Source organism: Caenorhabditis remanei, chromosome V (genome assembly GCF_010183535.1).
Source record: "Caenorhabditis remanei strain PX506 chromosome V, whole genome shotgun sequence".
NCBI lineage: Eukaryota > Metazoa > Nematoda > Chromadorea > Rhabditida > Rhabditidae > Caenorhabditis > Caenorhabditis remanei.
Window position 1 is genome coordinate 8,077,423 of NC_071332.1, and position 12,994 is coordinate 8,090,416.

Consider the following 12,994-nt stretch of genomic DNA (forward strand, 5'->3'; position numbering starts at 1 on the left):
ATTCGCAGCTGTTGTATTCCCGAATTTGGCGTACCAAGCATTCGATACTACCACTGAAATGTAAGTTATTTCATTTCAATTCCCCTTCTTTTTCTTCTTACATGGATCCTGTTTCATTGGCATATCAACAAACTCTTTTGAATCATTGTAAAGTGCATGATAGTTTACAGCGGCCAATATTGGTCCATTGCAATAGATAAATCTATAAAAAATAAGTGTAACAATGACGTGGAACCCTGAAAATGTCATGAGGATGACTTACGAGTTGTTTGAGTTGGTTGAATCACAGACATGAACCTATAATCATATCATTGCTTTTTATTGGATTGAATGGAAAATAAACCTACTTCAACTTGAAGGGATCCATTTGGAATAAAGCATAGAAATGCAATTGAAACTAGAGAAAACCACCGGAACAACATTTTACAGTTGTTGTGTTACCAAGTGAGAAAAATAGAAGTGAAGCTTCTGTGCAAACAGTCCTCGAACCTGATGAGCACTTCTCTGCCCACGTGTTTTCAAGGAAATTACAGTTTTCTGAAAGAATTGAAAGTCTTAAAACTGTAACTTTTTGCTGAAAGCAACTAGAGAAACGGAATTATGTTATAAATAGTTTAAGGCTTCTTAAAAGTGTTGTTTGAGATGCTCAATGAAGACGAAGTCGGTCAAAATTTTGATAAGAAAATGGGTAAAAATTTGGAGTCTTTCAAGTCATTTACAATTGACAGAACTGTGAAACAGGAAAAGGGAACAAAGAATGCGGGAAACTTTTATCGGATGAATTAATGGAAGAACGTTTTGCAAAAATTATCCAGAAGTTTCAGAAGAAAACTTCAATACATGAGATCATAGATTCAACTTTTCAGACATTCATTTTGAATCAGTATCGAGCTGTCAACAGGAAGAAAAATGTATAGAGTTCAAAATATGATATTTTTAGTATCATAATGTCATGTCCTACTGAATTCAAGTTCATTTGAAGACTACAGTATCTACAAAAGTAGCGCTTCATTGACTCCAAAACCCTGACTAAAATAACAAGATATTGAGCGTTTTTTGAGCTTTAATAAAATCGGGAAACCGCGAAACGAGAGAAAAAGATGATCTGTGAGGGTGTCTGGTTTCGAGAGAACACAAGTTTCCTGTCCACCTATCATCTCTTTTTCCCGTCATTTTTCATATTTCGAGTCGGTTGAAAGTCGGAGGAAAAAAGTATCGAGATCAAATAAATTTTCTCATTTCTATTTTCCACTTCCCGCTTGAAACAGAGACAAAACTCAATTATTTCAGAGTTGGGTGCGTGCGTGCGAGAGCAAAGACTTCTGAAGTTTGTGCTCCGTGAACCGAGAAGGTGGGAAAATGAGAAGGCGCCAAGGTAGAGAAGGAATTCTGAGAAAAGGTTGGAAGCAACAATATGCCGATCACATAAAAACCGAAGTTCATAAAAACTTAAATATTTGGAAGAGGAGGAGGAGCAATTTGAAAATGATAAGAGAATAGTTTCAACTGATAACAAAAGAACTTCCATGTGCTATGTGCATGTGCAGATTATCTTTTTGATCGACCGAAATATTTGAAACTAGAATAAGGGGGTACTGTTCTGAAAGTGTTTCTGTCCTTTTCATAGTGCATCTAACACACCTTTCAACAAATATCATTCACATTCATATTGTATTCTGGAAGTTAGTGAATGGGTTGGGAAATTTTGCATCAAAAATCATCTGAATTGGAGAGAGAGAGTGATGTCAAACATGCTGGTTTTATCAGTTGATGGTTTATAAAGACTGTGACACTTTTAAAGAATTTCAGATTAACGGAAAAATCGGAAATTTTATGATCAGAAATCATAATTTTCGGAGAGTGATGGGGTGATTAAAAACTGGCAGAAAAAGTTTAGAAAATGAACTGCTTCAATTTTGAAAAAAGTTATAGCACCTTCAAGTTTTTGGATGAACTTGGAACTCTCTCGTGAACTAATTTTTGTTTTCAACACGGTATCACAGACTTTCCTATACTAAATCTGCAATTCGTCTACTTCCAATTGAGTCCTCACTTCTCAAGTACAGTTTGACACTCAAACTAATTCTTTGTTTACTTTCCACTAGTTTTCAGTCATGACTTGTCATTCCGACTATGATTATTCATTACAAGGATTAGCAACAGACACAAAATGAACCATGTGATGATTTCCAGGTGAATAAGATATCCGGTGACTCGTAAAATCACAATTTCATAAATAACACCCTAGAGGTTTTCTGCCTTGTCGCTTGACTCATAGACTCTCACGTACTTTTCTCCTACCAACTCAGTCATGTTTCTAGATTGTTTCCTGGTTCATTTGAACTCAAGTTTTCTGTGATTGCTTTCAGAAACACTGAGATTGAAACAAAATAAAATTATTCATAATCAAAAATAAATAATCAAAATAAGAAAAAATAAGAGAAACATAAAAACCCACGAAATCTTTTAGAACCAGCAATACACATTAGAAGAAATATAATGAGAGAAAAGGATATTGAAGATTTAGTTGCGGCAAAAGTGAGAAAAGTGTATGGGGCTTCGATAAAAGATTAGGGACTTTTGAAAGTACTTGGGGATAAGTAATAGATGATATAAAAAAAGAAACTGAGCAAAAGAGGAGCAGGAAATGCATGAATCGGGCAGAGCTTTTGAATTTTCGGAATTGGTTTGAGCAAAGATTTGAGGGAGCAAAGAATTTTCAGATAGATGGTCAGTCAAATGGAAAGTCATTGTTTTCGTTTTTGGAGTCATCATGTGTGAATTGAATTAAATTTGAATTTAAAATGCAAAAGATGATACAGAATGGAACGAAAGTTGAGGTGACTAATGGGTTTGAGAGAGGGTGGTATAACAAGAGAGAATTGAGATCAGTTCTCCGGAATAGTCGAAGCCTGACTATCCAACCTTCCGTGTCCTATAACTCTTCCAACTTCTTCTTCTTCATCCTCATCATCAAGTGGGGCACTCAGAATACTAGCCAGATCAATCGCACTGTGCTTATCATCGTCATCTCTCAGCACAACATTCATTTCAACTTCTTCTTCATGATCTTCCAATATTTCATTGAGAGTCATCTGACGTTTCAGCCGTTCTTCCAATTGTTTCTTTTCAGCCAACACCTTCTCTTTTGCCCGAGTTATTCTATCTTTCTGTGTCACAGTCAGCACAGACGGAACTGGTTCCTCTCCATCTTTCCATGCGGGGACTTTTGTGAGATCTTCATTCAGTGCATCTTGGTATTCTTTCACTTTCAATTCCGATCCGTCGGCGATTCCTTCAAGCCAATAAGTCAAAAGATGTCCAAAAGTCTGAAAATAATCTTTAAACACTCAAAAACTACCTAGTTGTACTCACATCAACAGTAATATTTCCTCTCGGAGATGTAGTAAACTCTGGATAATAATCTTCTAAAAGTTGTTTACTGTACAATGTCAACTGTATCCTATCCTCCTTTCCATTGCTTTCCATTTTCGATGCCAACATGACAGCTTCTCCGAAACAAGCGTATCGTGGAGCACTGATACCTATGACTCCAGCGAACACTTGCCCAGAATTGAATCCCCATCGACAATTCAAGTATCTTCCAGGTCGATGCGGAATTTCAAAATGATGCAGACACTGAAAACAATATTTTTAAAAGATATAAGTAATAGGTTTCATCAAAACTATTACATCTCTTTGGAGCAAAGCGATCATGCAAATAATCCTGATGTGCTCTTTTTCTCTTGCCATTGGTAATCCTCCAGCTACACAATAGGCATCTCCGATCGTTTCCATCTGGAAGGTTTCTTTAGTTTTACCTGAATTCATCAATAAATATTCTTACTTTATAACCACCCTGTTGACTAATAATCAAATCAAATCTTTGATACATTCCAGATAATAAAGTAACAACTTCAATCGGCTCACTCTCAGAACATAATGAAGTGAATCCAACAATATCCGAATAGAGAATTGTCGCATGTTTGTATGTGGTTGTACTCATTTTTTCTCCTCGTTTCATTTGATACGCTATCTCTTTTGGAAGAAGTTCAAACAATAACACATCGTTTTTCCTCGTCTCTTCTTCCAATTCAAGCGTTCGAATTCGTACTGTTTCATGTAATCCAGCTGTGTAAATTGTCAAATTTTTTATCATCAGATCAACCAGTGATCCTTGCATTTTGAGGACAGTATCAATAATTTTTCTGGCTAATTTCACATCGGGTCGATTTGTTCCAAAACAATTTTCGAGCATTTTAATCAGGTCATTATGCATGTCAACCCCATCTGGAAGTACGATTGGAAGTGGGTATTTGCTCGCCTGTGCATCGTTTTGGTCGTCGATTAGAACACTTTCATCGTCATCTAAAATTAAAAAAGATAAAATTCAGTATTTTCTTCTCTCTGATCTCACCTCTTGGAATATCAGTTAGGTCCGGAACAAATTTCTTTTTCAGGCAGATTTCATAGAGCAAAACTCCAAATGAATACATATCACATTTCCTTCCAAACTCTGGAGTGACCAAATATTTATCTTGTTTCGTTCCTGTTAATGACTTCCAAATCTTTTTGAGAGCTGGGTCGAAGTAGTGTAGTTCTGAAAATGACTGCTGTTCTGAGCACAGTGGTTATGAGAGATAGTAACTACTTCAAGTCAGAAGAAACCCTGTTAAAAGGCTGAAGTTAGTTGAATCAGAAGAGTTATCGTTTTCAAAAATCGAGAGTTTGCACTTGCACTTTTGTTGCTGTGAAATAGGAAAATATTTTTTTGGAATTTTGATTTCCCACTTCCGTATTAGTAGATAAGAACCATATCAAGTGCGCTCTAATGATAAGATTGAGAGGACGGCGACACGAGATTTTCTGCGTCTCTTTTGTAAAATTTTAGCATTGAAGCGAACCGTGTATTCCTGATATGTTCTGCAGTTTTATCCTACACTGTAGCACCTTCCATCTGGTTTCAAACCTGTCATGCATCGATGGTTGAGCTCATTGTCTAACATCAGCATCGTTACCATGGTAAATTTTCAAAACAAAGTGTAAATTTTGGAATCAACAGTGACTTGACAACTGGCACATAACATTTCCGTGTCTAATTATGAGTAATGATAGTTGTCAACACACACACACACACACACACACACACACATGCACAAAAAATGTGTTTATCACTCGCTCTCGAATTTCATGAATTTTCATAATATAATGATACACTAGTTGTCCTTTCTCTAACTCTCTCTCTCTCAACAAACCTTCTGACTTAATGATCGGTGTGTGATCTTCAGTGAATATCTGTCCACTTGCTTTCCATTTTACAAGAAGACGATTCGTACCAAAACCACTGAGTTTAACAATCCAATGGGAATCAAGAAGACAGTTTTGAAGTGTCAGGTTGCCGTGATACTCAAGAGAACTGTTATGCAAAAAGTCCATTCCTTTCAGAATATCTCTCAGAAATGCTCCTTCGAAGTTGGTCGCTGCTTCTCTCCTTCGTTCCTTTGTGAAAATATGGTCGTGTAAACTTCCACTGAAAAATATTTTCTGAATATTATGAGGTCTTGACGTTCGATTCGTTACCGAAAACATTGCTGCCAAATAATGTAAATATGAGAGAGCTTGTCATTAGCAAAACCAACGAATGTATTCAAATTATCGTGTTGTAATTGTGATTTCATCTGGAATTATATTCAATGACTAAAAGTTCATCAAGCGAAGTCACCTGATATAGTATATTGATATCGTTCTTCTCGTATCGAATCTTGTCTCGAACAACGAATTTATCAACGAGAACATAACTTTGATCTACTGTTGCTATCAGTTTAGTTCTCGCTAGTTGTTGAAAATGTTCACGTTCAGCGATTTTTTGTTGGAGACTCTGGATACTCATTTGCATACTCTGAAAGTTTTCAATTGGTTGGAAGAGCACGGAAACCAATCTAGAAAAACAATAAGACTTACCCCCTCCGTACTCTTCAAATCTATGAATCTGATTTCTGTAAACGGTATAAGCCATGGATTACTGACGGATCTTCCTCTGGTGCTGATGAGGCTAAATGGATTAAAACTGACTAAAAATAAGAGTTTTTTAAAACTTACAATCGTTTGATGGAAATGTAGAAAAGTAAAAATAGACATATGGCTGCAACGATGACGAGTATAGCATAGATGACACTAGAAATGAATTGTTCATCTATGGTATTCATTAGCTTGACATGAATAAAAGGTGATGATCAGTGGAGAGAGAACGAAGAAACTTCGCTGCGTTTTCCTACTTTCTAACACCTCTTCGAAGCTCTTTTCCGGTTACACCATATGAGCGTAGCGACGAAGAAGCAGAAGAAGAAGAGGACTAATGATGCGGTTTCTTCCTCTCCCCCGTCTTTTCGTCTGTCTTTTTCTCTCTTGTTCTTTTCACCTAAGCAGAGGGAGAGAGAAAGCTCTTTTTATACTAAACTCACCCCGTCTGATCACATATCTCCCCATGGAAACCGCACAGAGGGACATCTTTCGGTGATTCGAAATGTGATGTTGAATTGATTACAAAACGAAGACAAGCTAGACGAGGACAATTCTTATGAGCGCCCACTGTACCGAGGCTTGTGACGAAGTTACTGTCGGTTTGGGTCTTGTTGATGAACTTCACGTCGTAACCTGTAATTATCATATGACTATGGTGTTCTTGTTTCGCTTTTACGCAAGCATTTTGTCTGGGATTCCGTAGTTATGATGACTTCTCGTACACTACAGTTCGGAGACTAAAATAATGTACTATTACTCCAGCTACAGTAACCCAAAACTTTAAAAAAAATTTTGAGTACGAAATATTATTAAAACCTCCTGCGCACAGTAAAACTATGCGAATTAAGAAAATTTAGGTAAAAGTAGTTACAGTAACCCAAAAATACCTCCCAGCAGGAAGGTATGAGAGAGGGTAGAAAGAGGGGAGGTTCTGTTGACAACTATAGGTTTCTCCGAGAAATATTTTCGATGCAACTTTAAAAGCAATGCTTATTAAATCACGGAGGAAGTTGAAACATCTAATTAGACCACCTTTTCGTCGTTTTCCTCTTTTCTCCTGTTGCATTTCCCCCTTTACCTGCCACTCTTTGTCCATTCGTATTCACATAAATCTCTCCGAATGGTCCATGAATATCCATTGATGAAATCGACTTCTCCGGTGTCACATAATTGAAAAGAGTGGTGTTCGTAATGGCATTTGAGAGATAATAACCGAGTAGATGGTAAGCTTCATACATTTGGAGTGATATGATCGTCTCATCAAGTGAAGAAAATGAATATTTCGAGAGGAATGAGGAGATTCTGTTCTTATCGTAACAGTTATTGTGGATCTGAAGACAACTTTTCAGATGAGACTAGTTACTCAAACTTACAATAAAAGTCTTATCAAAAACCTCAATAGTTGAAACATCATTCTTCCATGGGTAAACCAATTCCAGTGAATTTTTGGATAGAACAATGACTGGAGTATACTCTTCTGTTGTATAATTCTTCACACTCATCGCCGACAAAAACTCTACATAATCTGTTAAATCGTTCCCAAGGAATAGTAGAAGAACTGTAATTCGGAGAATGCTATTTGTAATTCACCAATAGATTTACCTCTTGCCGATGACTCAAAAACACTGATTTCCTGTGAAATATTCTGACTACTTTCTCCTTTTTTCAACTTCAAAGTTTCCTTTATCGCAATATTATTGTCTGCCAGAATGTCTTGAACCGTTGAGAAATATTTCTCGCTTGCCATTTCATCGTCTTCATAGCACTCTTCACACATAACTACTCCAACTTGAGCCCACTCTAAACCTTTCAAAGCAGCAACTAAATTTTCAGCCAAATTCTGTGGAGACCGTGTTATCATCTATAAGAAACTTGAAATGAAACTTTGAAAACAACTTGAATAAATTACATCGATCATAGTTGGGTGATCATAAGGATAACCCTTGAGAATATTTATTTGAAGACTTTGAATTTCAGCAGATAGATTGGCAAATCGGAGAAAATCTTCAAAAGTTCATTATGACTCATCTGAATACATACAGTGAAAACTCACTTGCTGAACAAGTCGGTCCCATAGTGATTCTATAATTCTTGGCATGATAGTTTTGGAAAAAAGAAAATATATCCTTTGTATCTGATTCTAAATCTCCACATGGTCCACTTTTGGAAACCACATTTCTGAAAAAAAAAGTTGATGTCTCTTCAACTTCCTTAGTTTTTGTTGAACTTACTCTAAAGTAACATTGGGAGAAAACTGAAGGACTTCTGCTCTTGCTTGCTCAAAAATTGCATCAGCATTACTGATCGATGGATCAATGAACAAGGTGACTGGGATGTTTTCAGCCAACGTCTTCGACGACGTCTCCAGAAGAATGAGTATGATAAAGAAGTAGATGAATGATGAGATGCCGTCATAGAGAGGGCCAGCAATCAGGGCCGGCAAAACACGCGACACTTTGAAACGACAGGATGGAAAACCGGTAAAATGAAATGAATCGGGAAATATGTACACTGAAAATAAAACATTTGGGTTAGGTAGAGTTTGGAATCGAAGATAATTCGAGAAAGAAACAGAAAAAAAGTAACAAATATGCAGAGTCAGAAGAAGAGAAAGAAGTTGAAAACACCATTCATTCGTCTGCATTAATCTTCTGCTGCCTACCGTAATCCTCGGATTTCACTGAATTTTATTTCGTAAAAATGAAAAAGTGGATGGGCGGAACTTCTCATAACTGTCGTTTTTTCAATTCTATGCTACTAAGTGAGCTTCTGAAAACAGATAACCAATAACAAGTCTCGATAAACTTCCGCACCTCGAAGAAAAAATATAAAAGTCACACAACCGACGAAGCCACATGGTTGCTAATAAACAAGTCAAAAAGATGTTAGTGTTATGGTTTGGTGCACAAAAAACCGATGGATGTGTCTTCTTTCTTTGCTTTCGAGTTGACAGATCATACAGTATTTGCAGAATGAATATGCGGAATGAAATTGGAAAAATGATTACGGTAATCCTACAGAATAATGTAGTTGCCTTCTTTCCGAGAGTCAATTCAAATTGGTACCGTAATAATACAGTACTCCGTAATCCGAGCGATGCCGAAATTTTTTGATGCTCCCAAAATAGAGAATTACCGAGATAAATGTGAAAATAATGAAAGGAACGATACGAATAGTGTACCGGAAATCGAATGAATTGGAGCACATGATTGCGAGAACTTCCTCTAGAATGAATAAGATTCAGAAAACAAGAAAGAGTTGTCTGATGATAAAAAAGCAAACAGACAAGATGAAATAAATGGAATTCCACATAAGTGCATGATCAAGTTGTGAAAAAATAAATGTGAGGGGGAGGATTTGGGAATAATGACTGGTTTCAGAGAAGGTTTGTTTGAACTTTGTTGTGAGGGTGGCAGTTTATTTCTAGGTATGAAATGGTCCCAAATGGAGGAAAGAAAGTTACACAAAAATATAAATTAGATGTTTTTCTCGAGGGAGTTGGGAGATGGAACAAGAAGCATTCGGGTTGGGTTTTCTTTTTTATTACTGAATTGATTCAGATTTTTCTCGTGTCTTTTTCTCCTCTTTTTATATTTATTTTTAACGTTTTGTTGAAATCAGGTTAGAAAAGATGAAGTAAGATTGAGAAAAAGTTTGTAAAAATCTTCACTAATCAACCTATATTCAGAATGCTGTCTTCTGGTTCGTTTTTTCATCGATTTCTTGAATTTTCTTGTACAAGACTTTGATCTGAATCTAGTGTAGTTTACTCAAATTCTCTCACAACGTCAATCGATGATAAATGAATTCTCGATGACAACATTTCAAACTTTTCAAGAAAAACCTGAGAAACCGAAGATCATGACGGTGGTGTCCAACATGCCGTAAGTTTCGAAAGGACAGAATTTCGCAAAAAGACGAAAAAGAAAAGTTGGTGAACCGTGTGCTTGAGACAAGTCATACCCAAAGGAGCAACTCCACCCACTTCTCTTTCGTCTGATATGAGCGAGTGAATCTCTTTTCAATTACTTCTATTTATCACTTTCGAGTAGATCTATACATGTGCATATCCTCTGGATCTTCATGTATTAGTAATGGAAATGAATAACAATATGAATCCATTATCCGTCTATTGTGTGCTGATACCCCTCTTTCCACTGGCAGGTATACGGTAATCCTTACTTTTCGAAAATCCGAAAAGGATTAGATGTGGATTTCTTTTCTCTCTAATTTTTCTTCCAATGCGTGTCCACAATTCTTCAATTTTCTAATATTTTATTTCTTTTTCTCTTTTTCTCTTTTCTCTCCTTCTATATTTTTCTTACGAAAGAATTACGAATTATCAATTCAGTTCTGATTATCAATGCCTCAATAAATCTCGTGCATTTGCTCTCGATCTCGAAGACGTTGTTGCTCTTGAGCATGTTTATACTGCAAAAGGAAGTATGATATTTGAAAGGAAAAAAGGAAACGAGACTCACTTTACTCAAGAAATTCACATCAGATTGAGCATAATAATTCATCTCTCCGTGAGGGAAATCAGGGTCATCCACTTGATTCCATATTTTGATTTTTAAGATGCAACCTGGAAAACGCAATTGTCGAATAAGCAGCTATTGAAGTAAATACCTGTTAATAGTCCACCGATTATTGCAGTTATTAAAATAACAAGTAATCCAATTGCTTGGTATTGAGCTTGGGATACATTTTCTCGATCTCCATTCAACTCTCCGCCTATCCAGTATGGATAGATATGGTAGAGTCTGAAAAACATAGCCGTTTATTTGAAAGAGGAATACAAAAAATGATTATTTAGTTACATTGAGTCACAGAAACTTACTAAAACCGTATTTCCTTCAAAAAACTTACGTCTTTCCATAACTCTCTGGCTCATAAAAATACGCGAATCCAATGCTCAGCATACCAGCTAGAATACCAGGCATCCCATGCAAATTGTGAACACCGCATGTGTCAAAAAGGTGCAAACTTTTCTCAAGTCTTGGCTGAAATTCAAAAATAACAGATATTTGACACTTGAAAGGAAACACACACTGATCCAAGCGTGTCCAATAACTGATAGAATTGCAGCGACAACACCAACGATAACAGCGTGATATGGATAGAGAACAGCGTTCGCAGCGGATCCTAAATGTTTTAAATGAATAAGTTGAAACATGAGAACTCTTACCAATAGCAACTCCTCCAGCCAAAGTTGAACTTTGAATATGAATCATATTAAATCTTCCAAGTGTATCAACACAAGAAGAAACCATAAATGTAGTGACTGTACTTGATGCCATGGCTAAATATGTGTTCATTATTGCACGATGACGAGCGTCTTCCGGTTCTTGAATAGCTGCATTGAATGATGGGAAGAAGACCCAGAGAAGAAGAGTTCCTGGAGAGATGGAATACTTTGAGAATATTGCGATTTCAAACTAACTGACCGATCATTGAGAACAAATCAGAGTGATGAATTCCACCGTGTTCATCCATTTCCATCACATTCTTTTTATGCCCAACCATTGCAGCAGCTAGACCAAAATATGCTCCGAAGGTGTGAACTGAAAGGGATCGTCCACTATCATTCACCTGGAATTCACGATAAATTTTTGGAAATTTAGAACTTAATACACTTACATGAAGATAATTGAACACAAAATGTTCCACAACAACATTGAGAAGAGTCTCAAAAAAGGCAAGAAGAAGAAACTGAACAGGAGTCAATCTTCCCAAAAGGACACCCATTGTGATGAGAACTGCTGCACAAGAAGACTCTGCTGATATCATTCTGAATACTTTCAATTAATAATAGTTTTCAAATGATCAGTTCTCACTCTGGAATTCCAATACTAAACAGTCCAGTTTCACTGAATGCAACTGTCAGAAATCCACGTAGAAGCATTGCGAATTGAATAACAAATGCAGAGAGTAGGAGGTTAACAGAGACAGCAGAGAAACCGTATCTCTTGAATAAAAGTTAACTTTTTATAACTCAAAAATCAAAACTCACTTTCAAAAATGCCATAAGGAAGCCGAATCCAACAAAAATCATAAGATGTACATCCTGGAACACTGAAATAAACTATTCATGTGACTTTTTAAAGCTCTTTCAAAACTTACACGGATAATCAGTTCCTGAATAAACCCTCCGAGAATCATCGAGTGGGTCAATGTATTTGACATATTTGGCAAATAGAACAATGAAAAGTGTTTGCATTATTCCAGCAATTATTGCGAATTGCCGTCGGTGAAGAACCGAAAACATTCCTTCTGAAAGACTGTAAAAGACAATGATATTGATAATTTTGATGAGTGAGAACTGTACGAATTCAGAAAAAAGACTTTATATATATATATATATATATATATATATATATATATATATTTACTCTAATTGACCGGCACCCCACCAGGGTGTCTGAATGATGATCGGTCTGCTTCAGAAATTTCAGGGGTTTTGAAAGTCAGTAACGTTTTCCTACAGACATATGAATTGTCAAAGTTGGAACATAGGGGTGCCGGTCTATTAGAGTAAGTACAGTATATGAAAAACAAAGATGCGCAGACAACAAAAGAACTAAATCAAAAATAGAAGATAACTGTATAATAGGTAGAATTTCAGAATTGAACCGATTTTGAACTTCCACTCCAGAGTTTAATGAATTCTTCTCCAAAACTTTCAAAATTCTACGATAGTTTTCAACTTCACTTCTAGAATCTACAGACCCCTACTCGTCAAAACGAAAAAAAAAACAAGCGAAGATCTTCTAAAAATCATCATAAAACGGAAACAATTAGTTGAATGTTGAACCAAAAAGAAACCATTCTCTTCTTTTTTTTCTCATTCGCTCTCTTCTTCTTCTCTTTTTCGTTTTGCCACAATCAGGTAATCGATATAGTTGTACTGTTTCGTCCGTCTTGTGTCATCTCATCGCCTACTTCTCATCACTCTTCTTTATTGCCACTCATC

At 36.3% G+C, this 12,994-nt stretch overlaps 2 protein-coding genes across 2 annotated transcripts; both read right to left on the bottom strand.

The window, feature by feature from the left end:
* Positions 1-2,888: 2,888 nt before the first annotated feature.
* On the bottom strand, positions 2,889-8,878 carry GCK72_018092 (uncharacterized protein; the record flags this gene model as incomplete). Its single annotated transcript, XM_053732386.1, has 18 exons — positions 2,889-3,329; positions 3,376-3,639; positions 3,694-3,798; positions 3,848-4,368; positions 4,418-4,600; positions 5,256-5,530; positions 5,581-5,678; positions 5,723-5,899; positions 5,962-6,052; positions 6,100-6,174; positions 6,462-6,654; positions 7,100-7,352; positions 7,395-7,579; positions 7,624-7,882; positions 7,931-8,025; positions 8,075-8,199; positions 8,253-8,532; positions 8,860-8,878. 18 exons carry the CDS (start codon positions 8,876-8,878, stop codon positions 2,889-2,891), a joined length of 3,639 nt encoding a protein of 1,212 aa, XP_053581299.1.
* Positions 8,879-10,389: 1,511 nt separating this feature from the next.
* On the bottom strand, positions 10,390-12,289 carry GCK72_018093 (uncharacterized protein; the record flags this gene model as incomplete). Its single annotated transcript, XM_053732387.1, has 11 exons — positions 10,390-10,452; positions 10,503-10,606; positions 10,651-10,784; positions 10,891-11,024; positions 11,072-11,166; positions 11,210-11,419; positions 11,469-11,613; positions 11,662-11,812; positions 11,859-11,989; positions 12,035-12,096; positions 12,145-12,289. The coding sequence occupies 11 exons, from the start codon at positions 12,287-12,289 to the stop codon at positions 10,390-10,392; spliced, it is 1,374 nt and encodes a 457-aa protein (XP_053581300.1).
* Positions 12,290-12,994: the final 705 nt, after the last annotated feature.